The 17,542-nt window shown below is 39.5% G+C and overlaps 1 protein-coding gene across 1 annotated transcript; it reads right to left on the bottom strand.

The window, feature by feature from the left end:
• Nucleotides 1-12,569: 12,569 nt before the first annotated feature.
• On the bottom strand, nt 12,570-15,692 carry LOC147860684 (putative pectate lyase 16). Its single transcript, XM_087323530.1, has 4 exons — nt 15,493-15,692; nt 13,689-14,321; nt 13,406-13,538; nt 12,570-13,104 (listed from the first exon to the last, which is right to left on the bottom strand). The coding sequence occupies exons 1-4, from the start codon at nt 15,612-15,614 to the stop codon at nt 12,895-12,897; spliced, it is 1,098 nt and encodes a 365-aa protein (XP_087179656.1). The 5' UTR covers nt 15,615-15,692; the 3' UTR covers nt 12,570-12,894.
• Between the last annotated feature and the right edge of the window lie 1,850 nt (nt 15,693-17,542).

The following is a 17,542-nucleotide window of genomic DNA, read 5'->3' as shown; positions in this document are numbered from 1 at the left end:
CATCATAGAGAGAAGTGTTTGAAGAGGCCTGAACAATACATGTGCTTAATGATAGATGGCATGGACCAGAAGAAGACATGCTTGCCGCATATGCGGAGGCTCCCCAAAGATGTCAATGATGAGTGCCTTGTTCAAATGCACTTGGTGGGATGCTTGGCTTATAATAGGTCTGTTCGACCTCACGTCTTCATTACTTACCCCAATGTTCACAATGACCCTAACCTAACAGTTACAGTGATTCACCGAGTTTTGATGTCTTGGGGACAACCTTTCCCCCCTGTTCTATACATTCAATTGGATAATACTGCTAGAGAGAACAAAAATTCAACTGTATTTGGCTATCTAAGTATGTTGGTCAACCTAGAATTGTTTAGGAAAGTGAAAGTCAATTTCCTTTTGGTTGGCCACACACATGACCATATAGATCAGATGTTTAGCACATTCTCCAGACAGTTGTCTCGGCATGATGCTTTCACTTTACCTAAACTATTTGATGTCATTTGTGATGCATATACACCACGCCCAAAAGTGTTACACTTGAAGGAGGTATATGACTTTAAGAGATATATATTAGATGGAGGTGGTGGGAATGTTAAAGTGCTTGCTCAGTTAAACAATATAAGTTTCAATCACATTTTTTTGATAAAGAAAAATGGAATAAGTGGTTCTACACTTTTGTATGCTAAACAATATTCATCTTCTACAACATGGGAACCTGAAGGTGGTTGCCAGTTATTACTTTGTATGCCGAGTACAATTGTCCATGGAGCTAAGCAAATGCCAATTGAGAAGAAAGGACAGTTGCAGAGCGACTTGGTATTAGAACAAAAACGGTCATGGCTCCAAGCCTTAGAAGAAAAAAGAAAACATATTGAGGCCGCCAAGAAATATGCCGCACAACAAGACACGTCATGGTGGGATGTATTTTATAGTGATCAGAAAGAAATTATAGACAATTGTGTATCTGTTGATAATTGGAATTTGGAAACGCCATTCACATGGTCGCTGCAACATGATCGCGTAAATAGAAGTCCGGAGCGACTAGTAAATGCGATTAATGACAGCTTGGTCCATCCACAACAAAGAGACATTTATGTGGGACCAAGGATGACCAAAGCAGCCGAAGCTAGATGGCAAGGAAATTTGCAAGAGCTCACCGCGGGGATGTTGATTGCAACGCCGGCTGATGAGAACTCACATGGCCACCAATTTTGGGTTGGTAAAATTCTAGAAGTGCTAATGCATGAAATAGATAACACGATCAAGTCTATAAATGTTCATTGGTACAACACTAGAAGTGCAAATGCTTTTACAGGTAAGTATACATTGGAGATGATTGAATGCCAAACAAGAAGGGGAGGTAGGAAGAGGAAGCGAAACATTCGTAACACCTCGACCCTTGATATCTCTGATGTGGATATCATCGTGTACGACTTCACACTTACAAAAGCCGGACGATTAAGGAAGTCAACAATAGATATAATAAAAGAAAAATTACCAGGTCTACAAGGTGGCTCGAGTCAAAGGCAAACGAGATCTGCTACATATAATCTAGAGTCAAACCATTTGGTTTATGACGAAGATAATGCACTGATTGGTACATCCGAGGATGATGAGGAGGAATCGTCATTGTATATTAGTTATAGTAGTGATTCTCCGTAAAGGAGTGATCATGAATGTATATTTGGCTATTAAGTGTAACTACATTCCGCTTGTAACAAATCGAGTAATATAAAATCATGTGTTTTGAATTCTTATGATTTCCCAAAAATCGTTTCTTATAAAATAACATTGGTTGTAAAGTTTGTGATATAAATTGAGAATGTATGTTTTTGAAATTCGTCTTTTTTTAGTTACTTCTAAATCACGAAAATAGTGGATTTTTAACCTTTTTCATAGTATGTTTGAACTTGTATGATACTGGTATCAATGTGTTTTGTAAAATCATTGAAAAACCCCTAAAATTTCCCTTATCCTTCCATTTATGCGCGATCCTTCCACTTGTGAACGCGAACGTGTTAAGACAAATCCGAATGTGGATCGTCTATCTTCTTTGTATCCTGCCCAATCTGCGTTTGTGTACCCTTTGAGTCGAATGACCGTATTCGACTTATACATGATGCCGTAATCCATCGTTGTGCTGACATACCGAAGTATCCGCTTAGCGCAATCTAGATGAAGATTTCGTGGATTTGGCATAAATTGACTAAGCAGAATGACTGAATAATTAAGGTCGGGTCCCGTGATGGTTAGATAAATTAAGCTACCGATCAGTTGACGATACTGAGTCGACTCGCTCTCAATCGTGCCAGAGTTAGCATCGATCTTGAAATTGCGATCGAGAGGGGTAGACACAGGTTTGCACTCCATCATTCCGAACTTGTAGAGTAAGTTGAGGACGTAGTGCCGTTGTCATATCATTATTCAGACTGGTGTTCGAATTACTTCAATGCCTAGGAAGTAATGGAGCTCGTGTAGGTCTTTCATTTTGAATCTGTCGGAAAGAAGTGATTTGACCTTGTTAATTTCAGCTAGATCTTTTCCTCCGATGACCAAATCATCCACGTAAAGGATGATGAAAATTGGTCTATCCAACTTGTTTCGAATTACTTCAATGCCTAGGAAGTAATGGAGCTCATGTAGGTCTTTCATTTTGAATCTGCCGGAAAGAAGTGATTTGACCTTGTTAATTTCAACTAGATCTTTTCCTCCGATGACCAAATCATCCACGTAAAGGATGATGAAAATTGGGCTATCCAACTTGTTTCGAATTACTTCAATGCCTAAGAAGTAATGGAGCTCGTGTAGGTCTTTCATTTCGAATCTGCCGGAAAGAAGTGATTTGACCTTGTTAATTTCAGCTAGATCTTTTCCTCCGATGACCAAATCATCCACGTAAAGAATGATGAAAATTGGGCTATCTAACTTGTTTCGAATTACTTCAATGCCTAGAAAGTAATGGAGCTCGTCTAGGTCTTTCATTTTGAATCTGCCGGAAAGAAGTGATTTGACCTTGTTAATTTCAACTAGATCTTTTCCTCTGATGACCAAATCATCCACGTAAAGGATGATGAAAATTGGGCTATCCAACTTGTTTCGAATTACTTCAATGCCTAGGAAGTAATGGAGCTCGTGTAGGTCTTTCATTTCGAATCTGCCGGAAAGAAGTGATTTGACCTTGTTAATTTCAGCTAGATCTTTTCCTCCGATGACCAAATCATCCACGTAAAGAATGATGAAAATTGGGCTATCTAACTTGTTTCGAATTACTTCAATGCCTAGGAAGTAATGGAGCTCGTGTAGGTCTCTCATTTCGAATCTGCCGGAAAGAAGTGATTTGACCTTGTTAATTTCAACTAGATCTTTTCCTCCGATGACCAAATCATCCACGTAAAGGATGATGAAAATTGGGCTATCCAACTTGTTTCGAATTACTTCAATGCCTAGGAAGTAATGGAGCTCGTGTAGGTCTTTCATTTCGAATCTGCCGGAAAGAAGTGATTTGACCTTGTTAATTTCAGCTAGATCTTTTCCTCCGATGACCAAAGCATCCACGTAAAGGATGATGAAAATCGGGCTATCCGACTTGTTTCGAATGTACAAGGAAGTATCGGATTTTGACATTCGAAATCCGATCTAATGAAGATATTGCGTGATCTTCGAGTGCCACGCACGTGGTGCTTGTTTGAGGCCGTAAAGTGGTTTCTTAAATCGATATACGGCTTGCAGATATTTATGCGATTCAAATCCAGGTGCTTGAATTATATACACTTCTTCTTCTACTTCTCCTTGGAGGAAGGCGTTTTTCACATCCATCTGGTGGAGGTGCCACCCTTTCACCGCTACAAAGGCAATTACGGTCTGTACAGTGGTCATCTTTGCCACCGGGGCAAAGGTCTCCTCATAGTCTACGTCGTGGGTTTGTGCGTATCCTTTCTCAACAAGACTTGCTTTGAAGCGATTTACAGAGCCGTCAGCATTATGCTTCACCTTGTAAATCCATCTGCAACCAATTGCTTTCTTGTTCGGCGGGTGAGGAACGAGATCCCATGTCTCATTTTTGCATAACACTTCCATTTCCTCATGCATCGCGTTAACCCAACGCGGATCCGTTATGGCTTCGGAGAGTTTTTGTCGCATATCGTCAGGAATATGCACATAAGCGACGTAACTCCTCATGAGAAGCGATTGCGGTCGTGTTCATCGCTTCTGCCCAGTACGATTTCGGCAAATTCTTCTCATTCATCATAGCCTGAGCAACTTCTACTATGTGTCGGTTTTTACACTCAACTACGTCGTTCTGCTGAGGTGTGTAATGGCATGAGAATTCTCGTTGGATTCCTTCCTTTCGGAGATATGCCGTAAACTCATCCCAAAAGTATTCTTTGCCTCCATCCGATCGAAGGCAGCATACATGCTGATCCATAGCTTTTTCGACTTCGTCTTTGAAGCTCTGGAAGTGTCCAAATACTTCGCTCTTTTGTCTCATTGGGTAGATCCAGGTGTTCCTGGAGAAGTCGTTGATGAAAGTGACATAGTATTGGCATCCGTTGAGTGTGCTTATCTGGGCCGGTCCCCATACATCTGAATGTACAACATCCAGGATCCCTTTGCTCACATTCTGCTCTTTCGAGAATGGGTGTCGGCGTTGCTTTCCGAACTAGCACGCTTCACATACGCCCGTAATCTCCTTCACGATAAAGATCGGGAGTCTGATTGCCACTCCTTTCGATTGCATGTTCTAAAGTTTTTGGAGATTGATGTGGCCGATTCTTTTGTATCACAAATTCAAGTCCATTTCGACTTTGAGGCCCTTTGCAAGCATGGCTGACTTCACCTCGTTCGATTCAAGGATAAACATACGGCCTTCACGACGATTGTAAGCTACGACTTGACCACTTGTGTCGATGAAGCACTCGTCGTTGTTGAATCTTGCTTGCATTCCTTGTTCGACAATCTAACCGACTGAGACCAGGTTTTTCGTGATGGTGGGGACATGCAATACATTCTTGAGGTAGGTTTGTTTTCCGTCGTTTCCGAATGGGATGTTCCCGATATGCTGTATTGGATGAGTCGTGTCATCTTCTGTTTCGATATATCCGGGACGTTCAGGTTTCCGTAGTTCCCGAAACCAATCTTCATGAGACGTTATGTGATTTGACGCTCCTGAATCGAAAAACCATACATTATTTGAGGTGAAGGCGCTAGTTGAAGCCTGTGTGGACATTGAGTCTGCTTCATGTTTCATTATGAACATTCCACAACGATTGTCGTAGTCGGAATTCAAAGCGTAATTAGTAAGTTGTCGGCCTGCCTCGTGTTTCTTCTTTCGGCACTCCTCTTCGTAATGGCCGAGTTTTCCGCAGTACCTACATTTTATTGGGTTTCTACGATTGCTTAGTCAGGCATGATGACTCCCCCTTCCGCCGAACTCTTTGGGACCAGATCTGTTTGCTTGCCATTGGTGGTGGTTACGCTCATGATTGTGTCAGCCTTGGCCGAATCGGCCTCTCCTTCCGCGACCGTGTCCTCTTCCTCCATCGAAATTCGAATATAGCATTTGTCCATCGTGTGTGTTGTTCCTTGGATACACACGATTCTCCTCGACAAGCAATAATGATTGGAGATCAAAAAAGGAAGGAGGATTCTCTCTCGCAAGGATGGCTGATCTAATCGAGCCAAATCGAGGTGCTACGCCACCGAGGCATATTTGCACCATCTCGTCATCATCGATAATGACATTGATCGAATTGAGGGCATCACATAGTTCCTTGATCTTCAAGGTGTAACTTGTGATCGACATATCCCTCTGTTGCAGATTGTTTAGCTCCTGTCGAAGTTGGAGTTTCCGTGCAGCCGTATTGACCACAATGATTTTCTTGAGGTTTTTCCACGCCTGTTTCGGCATTTTTGCCTATTTGATATATCCCAGCATATGATCATATATGCATGATGCCAAGCAATACCACACACGGCTTGCGGCCTACTCCCAGGTGGGATAGTCGGCGTGTGTTGGGTTGGGTTGCGTTTCATGAGCTCCTTCAATGTAGCTCCAGTAACCTTGCCCGACAAGGTATTGATGCATCTTGTAATCCCAAGATGTGAAGTTCGTTCTATCGAGCTTCTCCATCGGAAGAATGCTTCCCATCTGAGTATTCATGGTGATTTCTTCTCTGGAACAGCGAACTATGTCAATTCAACTAGTCTTAAGTAGGATGTAGTGGGAGTCGACTGGGAAGTCGATTCCGACTTCTGTTGCTTCCAGTCGTCTATTGTCTTGTCTGCCACGAAGAATATGTTCTGACTTCTCACTACCTTGTTGTCGAATAAGTCCCACAACTTGTAGCCAAACTCATCATCTGAATACCCCAGGAATATGAATGGTTTCGACTTATTGTCGAGCTTCGATCTCTAATCCTTGGCCACATGCATATATACCAGACATTCGAACACCCTTAGGTGTCGGTAGGAGACCTTTTCCTATCCAAACCCTTTGTGGGACATCACCCTTCAATGGCACTAACAGAGACCTATTGATTAGATAAATAATTGTATACATCGCCTCAACCCAATACGATTTCGGCAACTTAGCATGCAACATCATGCTCCTTACTCTCTCCATAATCATTCATTCATCCTCTCTACAATCCCGTTCAGCTCAAGGGTCTTAAGTATTGTGTATTTAATTCGAATACCGTGGGTCTTACAATATTATTCAAACTGCCCTCTATATTTGCCACCATTGTCCGTTCGGACAGCCTTCAACTTCCGACCCGGCTCTCTTTTAGATCTTGCTTGGAACTCCTTAAATACCGACAGTACTTGATCTTTCGACTTAAGCACGAAAACCCACAACTTTCTACTGTAGTCTTCAATGAAAGTTACAAAGTATTGTCCACCTCGATGCAATGGATCATCTACACAACACATGTCTGTGTGTACTAGTTCCAATGCAGCTTCTATTCTCCTTGGTGGTCTTGTGTGGAATGGAGCTCTATTTTGCTTTTCGACTAAGCAGTTGACACACTTCTCCAAGAGCATTCCTTTCACTTCTGGGAGAAGTTCCTGATCAGCCAGGATGTGCATTCCCTTTTCACTCATGTGACTGAGTCTCTTATGCCATAACTCTCCACTTGAGTCGGCTGCCACATTAGCTTCCAACTTGCACAATCGAGCATGCATCATGTACAAAGTGCCCTACTTCTGTGCTCAAGACACTATGAGGTTTCCCTGACAAAACTTCCATTTTCCATTTTGAAAGCTACCACTATAGCCTTCTTCGTCCATCCTTCTAGTCGATATCAGATTTAATCTGATATCGGGCACGTGTCGAACATCGTTCAGGATTAGCCGACAACTGATTGATGTTGTTAGACACACATTTCCGACACAAACTATCTTGCATTCCCCATTATCTCCCATCTTTACATAGCCATGATCCCCGGTTGTGTAAGTCAAGAAACACTCTCTAGATGGGGTTATATGGAAAGATGCACCCGAGTCGATTACCTAGGTACACTCTTCACTTGCAAGATTTGTGCTTGCCTCCTCACAAGTGAACAAGCACTCCTCTTCACTTGTAGCTACCGCGAATGTGCTCTTCTCCTCATAAATCTTTCTGGGTTCGACATCCTTTGAGACACATTTTTCCTTCTTCAGGTGTCAACAATCCTTCTGGAAGTGTCTATGTTTTCCTCAATAGAAACATGTGAGCTTGCCTCTAGACTTGGACTTCGCTTGGGACTTTTCTGTTCCTTCCTCTATGGGGATGTTGAGCCATATTTGACTCCGATTGGGATAGGACACCCGTGTCCTCCCTTCTAGTCTCCTCATTCAAGATGCTTGTCTTTACCACTTGTAGAGACAAGTTCTCTTCTTGACACGAACTGCTGAGAGCCACCACCAAGTTCTCCCAGATATCCAGTAGGGTACACATCAATAATAGAGCCTGCATAGCATCATCAAGGGGAAACTTGGCTGCCACAAGTTGGTTCACATACTCCCTGAGTTTGTTGATGTGCTCGACTATGCTTTCTCCGTCCCTGTACTTCATTCGTACGATCATCCTCATCAAAGATGTCTTGTTCAAGGCATTCTTCCTCTTGTACAACCCTAACAACTTGTGCCACATCTCAAAGGCATTTGCGTCATTCGTCACATGCTGAAGGACACTGACATCTACGCAATGTCTGATGGTGGCCACTACCTTCCTCTTGAGGAGTTTCCATTCGGACTCTAATACCCCCGTGGGTATTTGTTTTCTGTTGATGGGCTCATATAGATCTTTGACAATGAGAATATCCTCCATTTTGATCTTCCAGTTTGCATAATTGTGTGAGTTCAAGATCATCATTCCTGGGAAGCCACACACACCTCCTTCATCTTTTCACATGTTGCTTTGATATCATATTGATGGGATCTAATCGTAGATCTATGCGGAAGATATGTTGAAATGTACAGACAGAACGCGAAAACAACAAATACAAAAGAGGACTAGAATACAACACTTGTTTACATAGAGTGTATCAGCCACGCAGGGCTCTTGGTTTCTAACCTCACTCAGCTATGGCGCCACTCACGCTCTCTCTCTCTCTCTCTCTCTCTCTCTCTCTCTCTGTTACATGCACTTACTTCTATTCTCCTTTATTCTACCTATTTTGTTCTACACTAAGTTTGCCCTAAGTGTATTTATACTTATACACCATATGGGCTATTTACAAATGTAGCCTCTACTACTATAATTCCGATTATTATAGTAATAACAGTAACAGTTAATAGGCCTTGTCGTCAACCATCTGGTCGGCCTGACTAGCCAATCGTGTCGTCGACTTGGATCACTTATACAATGTTGTCGACTCTCTTAGTCGACTCTCCTTTTCATCGATTATCAGCTCTCAGCCCGACCAGTCGGCTACTCCTTGTCATCAACAATCGACTCTAACTCAACCGAGCAATCGGCTCCTCCCACAGGAGGGACATATTCCTAACATATGTAAATAACCAAATCAAGTAATTTGGATGTTGTCACGAAGTTACGCCTGTGCATGTGAAAGGTGAGTTGGACCACCACGACTTGAACAATAGAGGATTGGTTGTAGAATCGAGTTGTTGTATTGGACTTCAGTCTGCTTGTTGATATCTGGTTCAATGTGGACTCATTGTGTCGTGACACAATGCCCAAAAGGTTTGTCTTAATAATTTTTGTGCAAATATGATATATCTACAAATCACACTTAGTAATAATTGTCCTTTTGGTAAATATAATACTTCTAACTTTATAGGTTCAAGGTTTGATTCTTGCCTTAAAGAAAATATATCTATGTGGCACATTAGGCCTACAGTCTTATAGTGTTATTTTATTTCCCTATCCTGCATTAGAGGAGATGTTGGAATAGGAGAATGCTCAAGGTGGAGAAGCCTCCATGAGGAGAATGTTCGATGTGGAGAAGGTTGGACGTGGACAATGTTTGATGAAGAGAAAAGTTTGAGGTGGAGAAGGCTCAAACTTCTCAACTGGTGATCAAAATCCCATTCCGAAAGATTTGGCACAAACCATGCAATGAGCTCTTTTCTATTATGGTGTGAGTTTCGCAAGACAATAATTTGAGAACTCGTCTTTTTGCAAATGTATACAAATAATGTAACATCGCACATTGAACTCGAGATCACTAGCCAAAAAATCGAACATGATCCTCAATAATGAATAGCACTAGATAATATAAATACAAAACTTAACTTTATATGGGTATAAAGAAAATACATCAAAGGTTTAATTCAACTTATACAACAAGATTATCTCGACTCCATTACATGGAGTGGCTTAGAAGGGGTAGATAGATAAAGGAGTGAGGGATGTTTGATTTACGGTAGAGCTTTGGAGGGATATCCTTGATTTTTGTTTAGAAAACCAGTTGCTTTGTTGCCTCTTGTCGTCGATGATGTCTAACACCCTCTTGATTTGCAACTCTAAGGGCATTCGAGATTTTAGTGGTGCGTCTGCCTTGATACAAAATTTTTCCACCTAGCAATTAGCTTTCCTCTCTCTTTTATAGGCCTTAGGAGGACATGCAAATAAAAATAGTAAGTCTCTTTTTTTAGCATGCACCTCGTTTTTCACCTGCATGTACCCCTTTTCCTCAAGCGCTTGGTGAACCTTGGACATTTTCGTTCCTAGAATAAGCTCTTGATGATTGACCTATATATTTCTATTTTTTTTATTTCATATTGTCTCATGGCCTTCTCTCTCTTCTTATGCCCTATACGTCAATCCCTTATATATAAATTTAGGTGAACCCATTTCCTTATCTACGCTCCTCACATCATGACAATTTAAGAATTTTGTTTCGACAACATTATTTCCTTTACCAAATCAACCTTAAACAAAGTGTCCCCTCTTTTTATAAATATAAGAGCTCATTAGAGTGAGTTCTTTTTTCGTTGTTTCTTGGCAAAAAGTGATTGCCTTGTGCTTGCATTTTTTACTTCGTCTCCATCTTTACCTTCTTGTTTCTATCTTCAGATTCTCCATCTTCGTACAAATTCACCTTCATCCAAATCTCCCTACCCAAGTCACTAGGGTGCAATCTTGTACCCTACGCTCAAAAGTCTTGCACCACTCCTTGTGCTCATTAGACTTACAATAACTAGTCTTCGCTCTCCCTCCCACTATGTCAACATCTCCACACCACAACTCACCCTTCATCTACCAAATTCTTCAACATACAAAATCTCCCCCCTCACAAAATTATCTCATGAAAGGAGCACATGAACACAACTCAAGAAAAGAGCACAATATGAGAACACGCAAAGACAACTAATGTTTAATTAATAAAGCCATATTTTTATTTCATTTAATGTAATGCAAAGGTCTAATTTTAGGAATTTAATAAATCAAAATCACATTTTATTCAATTGTATTTTATAGTTTATTGGTGGAGATTACATAATTTATTTGAAATTTGCAAGGAGACACTGAGATTTCATCGATTTCACATGCTCTTCACATTTTCATATCAAGGTTGAGTTGATGTAGTCTCACAAGGAAAATCTAGACACGTTTATTATGTTTCTCTTCCTTCCCTTATAGAAGTAGGATGTCCCCTCGATACAACATAGTTATCTTATCAATGTAGCCTTCAAACAAGTTGGTCATCGTGTGTTTAAATATGTTGACGTAATTGGCGAGATCGTTACCAATAATAATCTAGTAGGTTCATCTACCCAAAAAGGGATTATGGAATCAAGATTGATTGGATTAGTAATTGGCTTAAGATGGCTCCCCAAAATAGGTGTAGAAGAGACATCAGCCAAAAGAGAGGCCACTAAAAGGAAATGAAAGTTGTTAGAGTGTCAACCAACTAGGAACTCACATAATAATATTAATCAAAAGAGGTTCGTGGAAATGAGAGAAAATGGTTGGAGTTGGCAACTATCCAAATGGAAGGTGAGGGAACAACCTCACAAATGTAGATTACATTGAGAACAAGAAATGTTTAATATGGCCTAAATAGCTCTATCCAAGAGATCAATATATAGCTTCAAAGTGAACAATGTAGGATTCTAAAGCTACTATCAATGTACATACCAAATTTTATAAAGCTCCATGTATGACCTATTGTTAGAAAAGTCCCACAATGTTAACATTTATGTGCAGTATATAGTTTGACATTGTTGTTTTACCATTGCACACAAAAACTTGTTCACGTGAAAAACGGATGATATGCCCAAACATATTGTGAAACAAGAAAAGTTTGTCAGCACAACAATGTTTCTTTGAATGGTCTTTATGGATTTAAACCGAACTTTGTCAACATCCATTGCCTCATTAGGGGTGAGCGCATAATTGGCTAGTAGGGAAGGGGTGGTAGGCATCAACAAATGAACCAAGGATAATGTGATAGAGTAAAATATTTCCCCCATATCAAACTTGAACAATAAGTTTTGCCCCACACAACATGGGTAATAGCCTCGTGTAGGGTAGTTCATTTTGGTGTGATTAAGAAAGACGACCTTAATGTCATGTTAGAGTCTAACATGCTAATTTAACTTCTTTGTCGGGTTCTATTAGATAATGCATGCAATTTGACAAAACTCAAATGCATGTATTCAAGTTTCCCATAACATTGGTTGTAAGATAATAGCTTGTTAAGTAAGGTCCATTGACGTTTTTTAGATCTCCATGAATGTGGCCTCAAATTTGGTGAGAAAGAAGATAATCCTCAAGAAGTGGTTTGAAAGTCTCCACTAATGAAGAAGAGAACCACAGTGGTGTAGGTCTCCTTAGAAGGGTTTTGATGACCTTAAGAGTGCCTATTGTTATTTTGACAGAAATTCATGGAACGATTGGGTTGGCTTAATTTTAGCTTCTAGTTAGAAACTTAGGTATGTGCTTAAAAAAGAGATTTACGAGAAACCCAATTTCAAAATAAGATGTGAAGAACGCCCATTTCAAGGAGGTAACATATTTAAAAATCATACATAGCATTATATAGGGACATTACAAAGTTTTAAGGTTATTTTAGAAAACCAAATTGAAATGATAAGGGACACAAGGAGCACTATTTGCAACATATCCAACATGTAAATGTATTGATTATGACATTGTAAAGTAGTAAACTTAATCTGGTTTGATATCTTAATTATTTTCCATCCTTTATGCAAATGGCAGAGCTATACTTTTATGAGTTTGGTTTGTTGGCAACATAATTTGTGGAAGCAAACTATAGGTTACCCCAACTTATATAACTGTAGTAATACTGGGTGTGTTTTGTGATAAGTACATACAATTACATCAAGTCAGAGGGCCATTAGAGGGTCAGGGCCACACGGACATAGATTTCATTGATGGGAGAGGGTGTAGGGGTAAACCCTAAACCCTAAACCCTAAACATTCGCTTAACAAACTGAGGACGTGGTGCACGAGAGGGCTCCGGCTGATGCTGTCATATACGAGGCGAACTTGCCATTACCTTGCAATGTTGTGTTGTCGTCATCGGAATCGGTACCCGACTGAACAAAGTAGGCCCCATCGACAAAAGTGTCGTTGATGGATCTCCACCTCCACTTCTGCCACACCGAGGTAGTCGCATCGGCACGCTTGGTCACCTGTGCGTGGCACGCGGGGCATGTCACAAGTAGTAGTAGCTCAGTACTTGGGGTGTTAAAAGTTAAAACAATGAAAGCATGAATGGCATTAGAATTTTATGTATTAGGGTGTGTTTTGGAAGTCAAGTGACACATGTTTTCATAGTAATGAATGTGGTCTCAAGCTACAAAGAGGAATCAAGAATTTTCCATAGTAATGAATGATGTGGTTAAGCATAAAATGGGTTGCTTAACTACTTGTGGATGTTGAAAATCTCATCTAAATCCAGATACATTATGATTAGAGTATTTATTTATTCACCTCCTTAAGGTTGGTAGATGCCCGGAAGTAGTTTCCCTGACTCAGAATTGTCGGGGCGGCGCTCCCCCCGATTGCGTAATTCGACCATCCATCATATTGGTTATTGACAACGTGGAAGTATCCGAAACGACACCTTCACATATAAATTTATAGTCATTCCATCATGACATGCACACTCGGTAGATTTGTACAATCATCTAAATTTAAGAATGAAGGATCATAAATCCAAACCAAGAAAGATGTTAAACCCTAGTACTACAACTGTATAGGAATTGTTGTTTACCTTGGCATACGCTGGACTAGGCCCGCACCAAAGCGGTTGAATGCAATGGTGACTTTCATGGCGGAGTCGGCAGAATAGGTGTCGCTGTGCCCGAGAAGCATGACCTTGTCATGATCGGAGAAGTAATTGTTGGAGATCGTGATGAGCGACGAGGCATGGCTGACATCGATGAGACCATCTTCACAAGAAGCGAGCGAGTTGTGGTCGATCCACACATTGCTCGATGCGAAGACGCGTATGGCATCGCCATCGGAGCCTCCGCCACGGCAATCATGAATGTGAAGCCCATGTATGATCACGTTGCTCGCCTCTTGAACCGTAATGCACGGCCCGTCGGCGATGTGGACATTGGCCCCCCGGCCATCGAGAGTCTTGTCGTTCGCTATGAAGAGCTCCGACTTGAGCGTGATGGTCATGCTCTTTGCAAAGTAGATCCATAGGGCTTCCTTCTGAATCACGCCATAGCGAAGCATCCCGGGCGTGGGGTTTTCATCATCGTCATCGTCATTGGTGACCACGTAGTAGTTCCCGCCTTTCCCGCCCGTCGTCTTGCTACCGAAGCCGATGGCACAATCAGCTAGCTTCGTCCGAGATTGCGCCCAATTGCTGCTTCCCCTCCAACATTTATCAATCCTGCACATAGTATTATGAGTTCCATATCAAACTTAACAATCTCACCCATTTCCCAAACTATAGAGTGATTGAGGTTCCCAAAAACTAGTTGGATACAACTAGAGCCAGCATTGGCTCTCTATGTGTCTTACTAACTTTGAAGGATGTCAATGGTCTCGTCTATGTGTATACATATTCCCAAACTAGAGAACTTCTAAAGTTTCATTTTCTTACCCCCAAAAAACCATTTGGGTATGAGCATGCCTTTTTTCGGAAGAAAGTAAGTTTTGGGAAGTTTCGGCTTTTTCCATGTGAAAAGCTTGTTCTACAATTTCAAGTTAAGGCTTTCACACAAGCTCCACTACTACATTAGCTCAACCATTGGCTATATTTTGGCAATATCCAAGAGCTTCTTTTTTGGAAATATATATATATATATATATATATCCATGAGCTTCCTTGTTTTCTACCTACTCTATCACAATATTACCCTAAATATATACCTCCATAGTATATCTTCAGAAGAGATTGTATACATATTCTATTCCATTCTATAAGTTTAGCTTTCACGATCATTTCTCATGTGGTGTATGATATGAGAGAACATTTTGCCACATCATCCAATTTTCACTTTATATGTATCCATAATGTCACATTTTGTCAACTTAATGAGATGTTTTGTACATTACATTGTGAAATTAAAGTTATGGCCATATTAATGCTTAACTTAAAGCAAAGGGCATTGTTATCTTTTAAGTTTTTGCTGCATTATTAGGTTGTTATAGATGACCACATCTCTAACTAAATTACATGGTGTAATTAATCCTTGAGTCCACTATCGAGACTATTGTGTGTATGTCTATGTATATGTGTTATTATAAAAGAAAGTCACAACTAGAGTATCAGTGCCTCACATTTCCTAGGTATGGTTAGTATTACCTACAAATCAAACAAAAAAAACAAGGTTCGATATATGGATATTGCATGAATTGTTATGTTTCCTACTAAATCCTTTGAATCTAATTATGTTGTCTAGTTCTCATAAATTTCTATGATTTTCATGTATAAAAGGAAGATTAACTTATTTGCTCTTATGCTTAAGTGAATTGTAATCTTAATTAGAAACAAAACTCCACAACACTTATTTAAGATATTCAATTGTCTTGTATTATGTTAATCACAATATAATTACCGGTTGTACGTGGATGCAGCGGTAGCATTAAAATGTGTAGTTAACATGATACTATTAAACAACAATATTAGTAGGACAAGCACCAAGAACACCTTTCCCTTCTTATTAAAAAGATTGGCCATACTTGTATTAAGAGTGATGTGTGTGTGATTTATTCAAGGTGACCTTGTATATCTGTGATAATGTGTGTGATTACTTTGAATAACTTGCCTCCCTTTTATATTGTGTCCACAATGGGTATAATTGACGGTGATTGTATAGTTTGAGGTGATGATTAAGGATAATAACTACAATATTTTAAAATATTGTTATTGTCAAACTTCGGCTCAGGCAATTCTTCAAGCCTATCTCATAAGTGAGGTTTTTCAATTGAACCAACGGTGCATGAGGACAAAGGGGTCAACATGAATTACCTTGATTGTTGGATTTCCGCGTCACATATTGGCAATGGCCTCTATACACTATATATTGAATAAACAAGACATTACGTGCAAAGCACAAGTGATGCATTGCCTCTTACTCTTGAGAAATATGTAGTCATTATGAAATAGGTTTAGAAATCTAAGAAAGATTGTCAAGACCGGAGTCAGTTTTATGTTATAGGCTCTAATACATGACTAGCTTTTCAGAAGTAGCCAAGGCACTACCACTAAAAAGAGAAACTTTTTAATATCAACAACATTATACGACATGTTGATAATTTTACACTTTATAATATGTTTTGAAGAGCTATGTTTGGATGTTTGGTATGTTCATTGAGGTGATATTGGGAGTTTGTGGCATGTTGAATTTTGCTTGTTTATCAAAGGCGTCACCCACAATTTCAAAATCTCAAATATCCACGATCAGAGATAACTCATCATAAAAAATAATAAAATGTTGGTTGCGGATATATAATCCAACCATGTAGAAAATCATTAAAATTGTGCACTTGGTGGTCATGAGCCACAAAACATATGGTGTACACATGTTAGCTCATGGGAGAGGTTGGGTAAAGAACACCATAGTTGCATGCTAAAACAATGTCAAAGTAGTATTTAGGTATGTTCATACACATACATACAAATTAATTACTAGATCAAATGTATAAATGTGATTTCTTTATCATATTACCGTTTCCTTAAAGAAATGCTCGCAAGACACAGGGCGCAATAGTAAGTGAGAGAAATTCTTCATCCTTTCCGTTTGAGAAGATATTATGTGAGTTTGAGAGGATGCATTCTAAGAGTTTCATACTAAAAAAGGAGCCTTACAAGTCATTTCCCACAATAAATAATAACATTGCCTCAATGAAATGTTACCGAGACATTGTGTGCATTAGTATAATGAAATTTTCACTGTTTAGTTTTGGAACACTTTGCTCCTAAAAAATGGATGTTATGAATCACATTGTGAAACAAACAATACCAAACTTGTCTACAGTACTGCGTTATGTAAAAATTGCTTTTGTATATATAAATAATCATCGAAACAATTAAATGAATTGTGAGATAACTGTGGGAATACATATGACAAAACTTACATTAGCGACACATAGAAATGGATAAAGTTATACACAATATCTTATCATAAGATACGTGCAAAAGTGGCCCTAATATATTTAGTGGAAACCTAGTATGAAAGCAATATACAATTAATATGCAAACTAATTTCTATGTACGTGTTCTTTTATTCGGTGGATGCAGAAACGGCTATAGCAAAAAATATGTGAATTCCACAAAATATTTGGTTATGTAGTATTCCCAACCGATAATATGTACAATGTTGTGTGTTATATTAAAACGCATTCAAAACGTGCACACAAATGATAATAAGTGTTTATAATTGTCAATATATAAAAATGCGCCGATGCTCATAGAATGCTATTACACATACTATTCTTAGCCATTTCTTAGATCATAACACGCAATCTATAACAACTTAGTACTAATTTAGACACACCAAAGAACATTAAATATGTAGCATATAATTCAATTGCAAAACGACACGCTATGAATTGATGCATGCAATTTAGGAAGATCTATAATGCATGAATTGAAAGTGGACACAT

The sequence above is a fragment of the Azolla caroliniana genome, unplaced genomic scaffold (genome assembly GCF_043228905.1).
Source record: "Azolla caroliniana isolate FFs.n. ecotype wild unplaced genomic scaffold, voAzoCaro1.0.p SCAF_8, whole genome shotgun sequence".
Taxonomy (NCBI): Eukaryota; Viridiplantae; Streptophyta; class Polypodiopsida; order Salviniales; family Salviniaceae; genus Azolla; species Azolla caroliniana.
Note: the sequence above shows the minus strand (reverse complement) of the source record. Positions and strands in the feature narration are given on the sequence as shown.

Coding starts and splice junctions, on each gene's coding strand:
- LOC147860684 (XM_087323530.1), bottom strand. CDS start 15,614: ATGGCCAATCTTTTTAATAAGAAGGGAAAGGTGTTCTTGGTGCTTGTC. Junction 14,322..15,492: donor GCTGCATCCACGTACAACCG/GTAATTATATTG, acceptor TACTATGTGCAG/GATTGATAAATGTTGGAGGG. Junction 13,539..13,688: donor CTAGTCCAGCGTATGCCAAG/GTAAACAACAAT, acceptor TTATATGTGAAG/GTGTCGTTTCGGATACTTCC.